The sequence below is a fragment of the Protopterus annectens genome, chromosome 2.part1 (assembly GCF_019279795.1).
Source record: "Protopterus annectens isolate FY-2018-M chromosome 2.part1, PAN1.0, whole genome shotgun sequence".
Classification (NCBI taxonomy): Eukaryota; Metazoa; Chordata; order Ceratodontiformes; family Protopteridae; genus Protopterus; species Protopterus annectens.
The window spans coordinates 1,494,393,309-1,494,404,413 of NC_056729.1; the positions used below are offsets into that span (position 1 = coordinate 1,494,393,309).

Consider the following 11,105-nt stretch of genomic DNA (forward strand, 5'->3'; position numbering starts at 1 on the left):
TAGAGCATGAAATCTGAACAAAATGTAAAAACAGGGGACTCAAAGGACCAAAAACTGGGATAAATTTTAAATATTGCTCTTGCAAACTTAGAAAGTTGCTAGTGTAACAGGATTTGGGTTAGCATGCATTTTTTAAGTATATGACGTCAGAAACCCAGATATGGAATTATTTAGTGACTTCAGTCCCCTTTGATTTGTCAGCAAAACCCAGATTTAATAAGGAACAAACTAAAATATGATACAAAATCTTGGGCAGCTGTGTCCTGTGAAAAAAACTAAAAAAATGGCAAATGTCCGTAGATTTTTAAGACAAAATGCATTTCTTAAGTTTTCTTTAATAGTTGTATAGAACAGTTATTTTGTATCTGAACCACGTAAATATTATATGAAACAGCACAAGCAACTCAAATTCTACAAAATAAGCTTTTATTTTGGCAAAAAAGTGAAGTTCTGTACTTTGCACTGGCCGGGGGGTATGTTTTGTCTTGCAAAATCTCACATTTCTACAAAAAATATCAAACTTTGGGCATCTGAAAAGGTGGCAACCCTACTGACCATCAGATTTGGCCTTGTCCCTCCTAGATTTGATTACCCTCATAAAGGTGGGCTACTAAACAAAGGGAACTAAGTTAATACAAAGATTCATTATCATTAATTATACGGGGTCTACCAATCTACTGTAAAATAAAAAGTGCTACTGTGTGTGTTTGCCTCGGCTATGCGTTTTAAACGCTAACAGTAAGTAAATCTCCACAATCACTTATTTTACTTCACTACATTACTGAAACAATGTAAACAAGTTCGAGGAGCCCAGCGAAGCTTACACCTCCTAGTCAACGGAAGACGCTGCTTCTGCAGAGTTTGACCGCTCTACTGATGGACGAGAGGCTGAGAAGAAACTTCGTGACGTATTTTCGCTCTATTTCCTGTGTTGTGAGCTAAACTCATCCGGGGCATTCTGGATTTTTATTAAAAAGTTAATGCTCGTTTAGTGGACTTGTTTTGTATAATTTTTGGGGAGTGGGTGTAAGGGTTAGTTCACCGTAGATACGGTGACTGTGGGGGTGGGGACGGGAGTGTGTGCACAACAAGAGGAACATGAAAGAGAAAATAAGACGCTCTGAAGGTAGTAAAGTTTCATGGAAACCGTAAGGCAATCTTAAAAGAAAGGGGGCAGTCACCTGAACAAGGTATTATACATAGTAATTTGCAGGATTCCAGAAGGAAGGTGACAGTCCCACCCCTGTGATATACAGTTGGAAAAGGAATGGGTGAATAAATACGTAACAAAATTAAAGTTGTTATGAAGTGAAAATTAAGTTTAGTCTTGGGAACATGTAGCAACTTGATACAATTATGTTCAGAAACACATCTAATGAAACATGAGCTACAGAAAAGTCGAATGTGGGTGACAAATACTGAATAACCAAGCCATTAACAAATAGTTAACTACGGTGAAATGAAGAGGCTTTTGAAACATTCGATCAGATAAATAAAAGTGCGTGGTTGGGAAGTGGGGCGCCTGTAGGGCAACGGGAGGGATAGAAGGGGAGCCCGTCAAGGGTGGCGTTTCACTTATTGGTTGTCATGGGGAGAAAGAAGAAGACGCTACATGATTATGCTGCAGAATTCAGCGATCTAGCAGTTAAACGCCATGTAATAGAGCATAAAGAATCTGGGGAGAGTGCCGTGGTGGAGACCCTCTACTGCAAGTCTTGTGAGATTCCTATGAGGGTGAGGAGGGATCGTATTTTAGAACATCTGGCATCGGGAAGGCATTATCGCAATAACACGCTAGTAAAACACCATGGTGGGGCCCGTGTTCCGTTGCTTCTGTAAGTACTGCTAATTGGTTGCCTTATCTTGGGAATCTGTGGTAACAGACCTGTCGGTTAAGTCAGTAGAGCCTAATATGTCTTATAAATTGGTAGCGTCAGTTCAGTACTGCTTAGATTGATGTGCACCTGGAGAGGAGGGGTGTATACTAGGCATGTTTTATTCTTTAAGCTTAATTATGTGTGGTTAGTACTATGTAACTTGAACTAAAGTCCTGCATTTTCTGTTGTGTTTGCAGTGATCAAACATTAGTTCTTTGGTCTTACTTTTTGACACCCAACTGTTGAACCATATTACTTTCCTGTCTGTGCTTTACGTTCTCAGATGAAAGGCTCTTGAGAGAAAACTTGACACATATCTTTTCAGTGGCAGTGACATCAGCACGGTATGCTGGAGGTCTTGGGTTCAAGTCCCAAATAACATTTTTCACTTCTAACTGTGCCTAACCAAGAGAGGGCATTCTGTCTTTGGTGTGTGTTTGTAACTAGACCTGTTTGAGACTGGTTAATTTCACAGCTGAAGTGTTATGTACGAGTTAGGAAGGGCAGTATGTACTGCTGTTGGACTCCGGGTATTCTAAGTCTTGAAACTCAATAGATGTTTGTGGGGGTGGTTTGGAAAACTTGAAGCTGTTAAGCTTATTCTTTTTTGGCAGAATAATTTGGGAATGTGACTATAACATTTGACCATGTGTAACATTGTGCGTGTATTCAAAAGGGACAGCAGAAGTTAATAGTGCACAAACTTTATAATGTAGTGGAGGAATATTTTGTGGGAACCAGATGAATTGGAGTGAGAACTGAAACAGTGTTAATAGAGATTAGGTATAAAATGAGACATGTTCTGTGATTGATTAACAAAGTGTGGGAAGGGGCAGGGTAAAGCTTAATGGCAAGGACCATTGACAAGATTAGTACAGTGGGAGAGGGATGTTAACTGTAGAAACAAGAGGAGGAAGCCAATTGAGAGAAACCTTGACAGTAAGGGTGACAGGCTTTGAGCAAAGGGCAAGGATGATGATAATTTTGAGATGTAGAAGCTTGAATGGGGAGCACAGATCAAGGCAAGGGACGTCTGTGCATGATGAAAGAAAAATTGAAAAAAAAAAAGTTTGTAACACTGGTTGTGTACTGCAGGTATTTTTTTTTTCTTCCATGCCTGGCAACCACCAGGCCTCCTGTATTGTCTTTACCTCAGTCATCTCTCTGCATTGAGTATTCCCAGTACAGGGGCAACAGCCAGCTGGAGGTGCCATCATCAGCCATGGGAGGGTTTTTTTGCCGTTGTCAGGATCCCAACGAGTGTTTTTATTTAGGTTCTACCCCCCCCCCCCCCACACACACACACACACTTCTTGCCGCTGTAAACTGAGCATCTGTATCAGTGCTGGTTTTCTTCAAGTTTGTTTCGTTTTTGTATCCGGTTAGTATAGTGATCTCAATAGACCATTTATGGTCACAGCCTGCATGAAGAAATTCAAACGTGCGCGCACAACAAAAATGGAACAAATTCACAAACAAAATAATTACGGAAGGTGTTTTTTTTTTTTTTTATTACAAATCACTAGTAAAGGAGTAAGTAAAACGTAAACTAAACATAAGACAGTAACATAAATCCTGCAGCAGGTGACTAAATGCATTCCATTATGGCTATTCCACACTATCAAAGGCCGTGTTTAAAAGATGAGCCTTGGGTACCTGTCTAAAACCAGTGAATGATGCTTGGAGTCACCATGGTGGCAGATTCCATAGGTGAGGAATTGACAAAAGAATGATCTAAAACATGAGGTCTCAAGGTTAACCCATGGCACTGCCACCAGCCTGTCAGAGGCAGAGCAGAAGGTTCTCTCAGGTAACTGAACTCTAGGTTGTCAATGGACAAATAAACCAACACTAGGAAGCAAGTGAACGTTAAGCAGAATAAGCGAAATATGATGGAAATAAGTGTTACCACAACTAAGAGATCTACTTGCGGTAATAGGTGCTTAATCCCGGAAATGTTTCACAAACGGAAACAAGATTTCATGACAGTTGACATCTGATCCCACAGTGTCATCTGTGACTCAAGAATAATATCAAGGTTCCATACCTTATTAACAAATTCAAACTTGCTGCCACCATACATAAAGTCAAGTAATGGAATGGTGGAGCAATCTTCATGGTTGTAAGGACTGCTAAAGCCTCAATATTGGTGATTTTCAATTTTAATCAGTTTTCAGGGGGTCTGGTATGTATGGGTTCAGGTTTGTCAGCTAGGGAAAAGTTACTTGTCATAGTATCCATGTTGCTAACCTTCCCCTTGCTTGTGTGTGCTTCCACTCACAGGTTATGAGTACTACCTTTGCCATCTTGAGGTTCCCAAGATCATGGCACCTTTCCTAGACCTTTTCAGTGTTGTGCAATTAATTCACCAGAACCACCAGTCCTTTCCCTAGGATGGGACCTATTGTTCAACCTGTCACTTCCACCTTCCCCCAAAGATCTCATTTAGTGAGTCAGTAGTTGAACTTGATACAGTCAGGGTTTTATTCCTGTTTGCTGCAATGAGCTTTTAAGAAAATTGAGTTTAGAGGTTTGCAGCTTCCTTAGAAGACTTATTTAGGCAGCATGTGATATTGCACACTTCAGAGTTGTAACTGAATTTCCAGTATGATTTTTTTGCTGTCTGTCTTTCTCATATTACCCTGGACTTCATTTTGTTGGCCATAATATGAGACTAAACATTCAATCCTCCTTGGCCTTTTTTGACCCTTTTCTTTCGTTACACATGAACGCAGTTGATGTTGGGTAGTGTTAAGTGTGGGGGTGGGGACTTGTTTCCAAGCAGCTGGAGGTGATCTGTTTGTCAGTCATAAACAATTGCTGATTATTTCTTTGGGGAGGATTCAGCTGTGCTCTAGCTATTGTGAATTTGGTTTATGGCTTGAAGTGCAGTATGATAGGTGTTATGTGCTTCCATGTGCATGTCTGCAGTGGCTGCTGTACCATGAGCTCTGGGATTCTTTTGTCTTCTTGAGGAGTGACTGCTAGTGCAGGACTTGAGGTAGACAAGTTGGCATCAGTTATACACTTCCACCTCATGGATACTTAAGCTTGGGTCTATGGTACTTTACTCAAGGATCCTTTTGTGCATGAAACTGCCATAGAAGTTTAGGTTTTGATGATAAACACAGATTGATTAGCCTACTCACTTTTCAATTTATATGAGAAGCAGGATTTGCAGCTTAACTCCTTTTTTACTGGCAATTTTCCAAAGGACTGTAGTCAACCCGCTTCTTTTGGGAATTGTTGCTCTCCATATATAAATGCTTGTGTCTTCAGAATGGTTTGACATTTTCTCATTGAAACTGTCAGAAAATGTTGCTGGTGTAATTATCTGTAAAACACCCTTAGATTGGGCTGCTTTCTGCAGAAGCCAAAACAGTTGTCAAGTTAACTAAAAAAGTGTCATTTTATGCCACAGTGTATTAAAAACAGTAAAAATATCAATTTCATAGAGAACTACATTTTCTCTGGATTCACTTTGCCTCTGTGCCTGACAGCTATCAATGCTTTTTCTATGGTGCATGATTCGGTTTGTTTTCTTTTCCACTTTGGAATACCTAATGTGAGGTTGAGAGCTGAATATAGGTGCCATCATTCTGGCAGCCATAGATATAGCTTGTGCCATCTGCAGTATCCCGGCAATGAAGGCATTTCTAATGAGGCCCTAATGTCGCTCACCCTGAGCATCCTAGTGTTTCCCGTACACGTTCGCGCATTTTTGTCCTTCCTTGAGGGGTGCATTACTCATGGCCTCGATCCTCTCCATTTTTAGTGCTTTGCAAACGTCTGCTTACCTGGTTGTCAACCAGAAGCCATTTCTCTCTCTCTCTCTCTCTTCCCACAGCATGGGCTGTGAACACTATACACACTATACACACACACACACACACGTGTGCAACCTCAGAATAGCTATATAGCTATATACAACAGGTCCTAAAAGTTGCTTTGGAGCTTTTCCCCTCACTCATTCTGCATTAATAGAAATCCACTGACAGTAGATTGGCAGGCTCCTGACTGCTCAGTTTGCTTTGTGGAAAGAGAGTGTAGAGTAGCATGCCAGACTGAGCGTGAAACCCTGCATTGGTAAGTGTGTAAAAGACCATATGTCAGACCATCTTTTAAAATTCATTAAAAATGTTCATAAATAATGAGATAGTTGGCTACAAAATGGGCCTAGTACTGCTAATGTCCTTACATTCATCTCTGCAGTATTCCTTACTAATGGGAGTCCCTGTCGTGAAGCCCTCCATCAGGCTAGTTTACAAAAGATTTCTATTGCTTTAAGGTAGGCAGAACGTCACCTGCTTACTCCTTGTGTAAGGAAGGGCATAAAGGTGGCGTTCAGGCGTACCATCCTCAGAACTCTGTTTTAACCGCCGGTCTGTTGCATACATCAGTTTTTTCTATTTGTTGGCTTTTCTGTGCTTACTCCTGTTGCTGGAGCCCTCACAGTTGCTGATAAGTACCCATTTGGGTTTTTGGTTACTTTTTCTGTTTGGAGTTAGTCATCCAGGAAGGGTCAATGCCAGTGTGGGAGACTGAGTCCCCATAAAGACAGTCATGAGAAGTGTCTTTTTTTGCCTTGGTGCTGCTCATGACCACACATCTTGTTCAATTTTTCCCCAAAACTCTTTGTAGTATGCTTTCCTTCTCTTTCCTTGTACCTTGAGAACCAGTGACTTAAGCTTCTTGCTGTGTGTACTATGGATCTTCCTGCCCCGAGGGTCAGCCACCTGGGAAGATGAACGTGCATAAGGTAAGGATGGAACCTTCCACTGTCCACCCTCTGCCGAGTGTTTCTCCTGAGGTTATTATGCACCCGGAGGCTCACCCGGTTGTTTTGTCAGATTCTTCAAGCACGTCTGGGTTGGAGGCCGGTGAGGATTTGGCAGGAAGCACTTCCGACGAGGCTTTGCAGACGTCCGTTTTAGATGTTCAGAGGGAACCATGGTTGACTGTTTCTGAGGGGTCTAATGGGGTTCCACAGTTTCTCTTTTGGGAAGAGGGTCCTACAGAAGCTGGGGGAGTGCCATCCCGAGTCTGGGCTTTTGAAGAAGAAACAGAAAACTAACTATGTTTCTTCTGCTCCTAGGGATCCACAAAGTGAGTGGCAGGCCTTTGCTCAGGGGTTATTTAATGCTTTACTGTCTTGGCGGCCTCCAGAAGGGGTTTCAGTTCCTGCACCTCCTTGGCCCGCCTCTTCCCCTAAAAAGCCCAGAGACTTCCACTCTTCTGAGATGGATTCTGATGATGACTGCCTTGCTTATTCTGTCCAGATTCCTTTTCCTTAGACTGTGGATCTGACAAGGAGGATTCTCATACTCTCGATAATCCCTCTGAGGAAATTTCCTTTGGGGATGCGCTCTCTAGGATGATGGACTTTTTTAAGTGGGATTGTGCCCAGGTTTCGCATATCGATAAGAGATACCAGGAGTTACTGCAGCTGGAATCTCCTAAACCTGCGGCCATTCCTCTCGTCTTGCCTGCTTTATTAGATGTTTTTTCCACTGCCTCTAAAGCGCCGGATTCTTTGCCCCCTGCTTCCAGGAAGTCTGATAAGTTTTACAGGGTGCCTGAGGATTGTTCCTTTTTATTTAAATGTCCTGCTGCTGACCCGTCTGCGGTGTCTGTAGCTTCTGATAAGGCATCTCAATTGCTTCCTTCTTCCAAGTTAGTGCCTTTTGATAAGGACAGTAGGACCATGGATAAGCTGGATAAGAAGGTTTATACATCCTCTACCCTGGCTTTTAGGGCTATTAATTATCAGACCCATATTTCTAGGTATGTCTTTGCTCTTCTCTCTCGGGCCTGTCATGTTCTTTCTGATCTTCCTGACTCCTTCAGGTAAATCTTCGGCTCTTTCCTTGCTTGGGTCTTCTCTCAGGTGTTCATTATTCTGTCAAGTGTAGTTATGATGCTGCAGATGCCTCTTCAGGGCTGCTGCCTCTGGCTCAGTTCTGAGGAGATATTCCTGTCTTTGGCTTCATCCTTTGCCTGATGATATTGAGGCTAAGTTGCTGGATGTTCCTCTGGATAATAATCTTTTTTTTTTTTTTTTTTGGGGAAGCAGCTGCTGGTTTATTTGTGTCTTCAGGACAAGGGGAAAGTTTTACATGAGCTTAAACATATCTTTGTTTCTCCTGTAACTAAGCTTCAGTGCAACTACCCTTCTAAGTTGGCCTTTGTTCATAGGCAGTCTCATCGTCCTCCTAAAGGTAAAAAGGGTGGTAAACAGACTCCTTGGGTTTCTTAAGCCTTCCTTTCCTGACAAACCAGGTGATGTCTGACTATTCCCCCATTCCCAGCCACATTCCTCGGGTCTATATTAAAAGACCGAAGACACATTATTTTGAATGTGTCTTGGTCGAACATAAAAGGCTGAAAATGCAAAATATCGAAGCAGCTGTTAAGCGAATTATTTCCCTGGGAAAAAAATTTGCTTGGCCGCTTTGGTACTTTGCCGTTTTCGGCACTGTAGTGCGGTCTCTGAGTTGGTATATTTAAGTAGGGGGGTGTGGGGGTGCGAAGCCCGCCACTTAGTGTAATGTTTGAAATTTGTTTTTTATTTTCTTTTGTTGGAACAGCAATTTTTTTTTTTTTTTTTTTTCCAATTTCCCTTGGGGAAAAAAATCGCTGTTCTGACACTTCAACATTGTAAGCTTTCACTTACATGGGGTCGATTAATCACCATTCGCTTTTATAAGCGTTCGATCTAATATAGACCCACATTCCTCTGTCTCTTCACCTTTCTCTTGCTGTGTGGCTCCAGATCACCCAGGATTCTTGGGTTTTGTCAGTCATTCATCAAGGTTACTTTATGGTCTGGATTTCCCGTCCTCCTTTTATGGGCATTCCTCAGCCTCCTTAGGAACAGCTTTCTTTTTTCCCAGAGGTTTCAGGGTACTATTCAAGAAGTGCCTGTGTCCCAAAGGAGGAAGGGGATTTATTCCAGACTGTTTCTAGTGCCCAGAAAAGAAGGTACCCAGAATGTGAAGTGTACTAACTGGCTCTCTTGAGAGAGCAGCTGATGCATGGAATAGACTAAAAAATTACATTAAAGCAAGCACCAGTTTGGATATTTTTAAGAACAGCCTGGACATTTGGTATGGGAACAACTGTTTTGGTATTAGCAGGCTAGAAGGGCATTAATGCCAGTACTTGAAATATTTGTATGTATATACACAGGGGAAATGTAATTATCATAGTACATACTTGTTCAGCCCATCTTTGGATATTCATTTTGAAGAATATAACTGCTAATACTTACCATTAAAATGCAAGGCTAGACTTGTCTGTTTGTCTTTGAGTGGGAAAGTCCAACTAGGGGGAAAGTCCAACTAGGCAAAGCCCATTTTCACTGGAGTCACTGGGAGAAAAGCTACAGTAAGTACATGTAAGTTACTCCTGACAAAACTTTTCTTTTACAGATGCGTTACATGATATCTAGATGTCTTACATGGTATCTAGATGTCTTACGAGTTATCTAACAGGTAATTGTTTTGTAATGAGACTGTAGAAGAATAAAACTGGTATAGCTTATCTGGTGACGTTATACTTAATATTAAATTCCAAGTATAAAACATTTAGTACGCAAACAGTTCCTGTGCAATGTATGTGACAGACATGACTTGTATAAATGTTAGGAATAAATGCAATTGAATCCAGAAGTGTGAAATATTAGTTGATAGGTAGATAATTGTTAAAGTTAGAAGAGGGAGAGGCCTTGTATAACTGATGAGTCAAGGATAGTGGGGGTAATAGTACTAGGGTACATACTGACATAGACTATAGTTAATAAGGGAGTGGTGATGAGTATTTGAAGGAGGTGAATGAAGTGGGAGAGTTAGAAATAAATTTAAATGTAAAGTTGGGATGATAAGATTGTCAAGTCACATTTTGTAGAGGGAGCAAAGTTTTTGGTGTGATTTTTATATGTTGTTTGTCTTTTGGCTTTTCCCGGTTAGGGGTCGCCACAGCGGAACTCTGGTCCGCTAATGATTGGCAGTATATTTTCACGAACGTCGAGGTGCCAGCTCGACGTTCAACCTTCAACAAGGCACGCCCATTTACGCATGTTTTTCGAACGCCCACCCAACCGCGGGGAGGACATGCAGACAACACAGAAGGTACTCCCCGCACTCCAGCCGAGAATTGAATGGGAGAACCTCTTGCTGTGAGGCAACAACACTACCGCTGCACCACTGCGGATTTTGCAAATATGAGTTTGTCAAATTTGAGGTTGTTTTCAACTAGGATGGCCAAACATTTTATTTGCATTATAGTTTCATTTTTTTTTTTTTTTTTTTGTTGGATGAGGGTAATTCAAAGATTGCATTTAATTTTGATATTTTTTGAGTGAAGAGTATACGTCTTTTTGGTATTCAAATGTAGATTTGCATCTTTCAGCCAAGCTTTAGTAGCAGTGAAAGAATTATGGACGATGCCCTAAAGTGTTGGTAGGGATGGGGCAGAAGATATAAGGGATGAATCATCACACTGTTGAAGAATGCCAGTGAGGTGGGTGACGGTATGTAGTTTGTTGATAAAAATGTTGAATGAGTGGGGGGTCGGATGTTGAACCTTAATGGACATCAACTGTGACAGGAGAAGAGAGGTGTGGAACCTTGACAGAGATGGTTAGGTGAGGCAGAGAGAAGAAAGTTCAGTAAGAGGATGGTGGGGTACGGTGTCAAATGCTTTTGACAAATCTAAGAATAGTGCAGGTATCTCTTAAAATCCTCACCGATCAGTAGCCTAGTGTGTACCTGTGAATGGTCATATCTCAGCCTGCCTTGGAACACTTTTGCATCCCTTAGAAGGATTTGAAGAGTGCTGCTTGAGATGAAGTCTTACCTGTATTGTTCAGGTTTCTACAGCTTCAGCCTCACAATGAGAAATGGTTTAAACACTGGATGACTGGCTGGATAATTTAAATTATGGCAACTGTTAGTTTCAGAGACAGTGATATAGTGGTATTGATTCATATATTTATATAAGCAAAATATTTTCATGAGTTTCTGTATTGTTTGCCTCTATGAAGATACAAAGAAACAATGTGTTTTAGTTCTGAACTATATCTAAAGACATTTACTTCATGTGATGCTGACAAATTAATGTAATAAGTGCTGTATGCCTGCCCCATAAGGACACACAAAAAATATGTATTTTTTAAGGAGTGCCAGTAGAGCAACAGGTCGGCACACTTGCCCTTGTTGCAGAGGGCTA

At 41.3% G+C, this 11,105-nt stretch overlaps 1 protein-coding gene across 2 annotated transcripts in view; it reads left to right on the plus strand.

Annotated features, from left to right (window-relative positions):
* The first annotated feature begins 871 nt into the window (after positions 1–871).
* LOC122794507 (myo-inositol 2-dehydrogenase-like) overlaps positions 872–11,105 on the plus strand; it is a 624,687-nt gene continuing 614,453 nt past the window's right edge. Inside the window, exon 1 of one of the 2 annotated variants that reach the window (XM_044062956.1) lies at positions 872–1,835. In XM_044062956.1, the coding sequence (XP_043918891.1) occupies positions 1,588–1,835 (248 nt within the window). In that variant the 5' untranslated portion in view covers positions 872–1,587. The remainder of the gene's footprint in view (positions 1,836–11,105) is intronic. The other variant, XM_044062955.1, reaches the window with a different exon arrangement.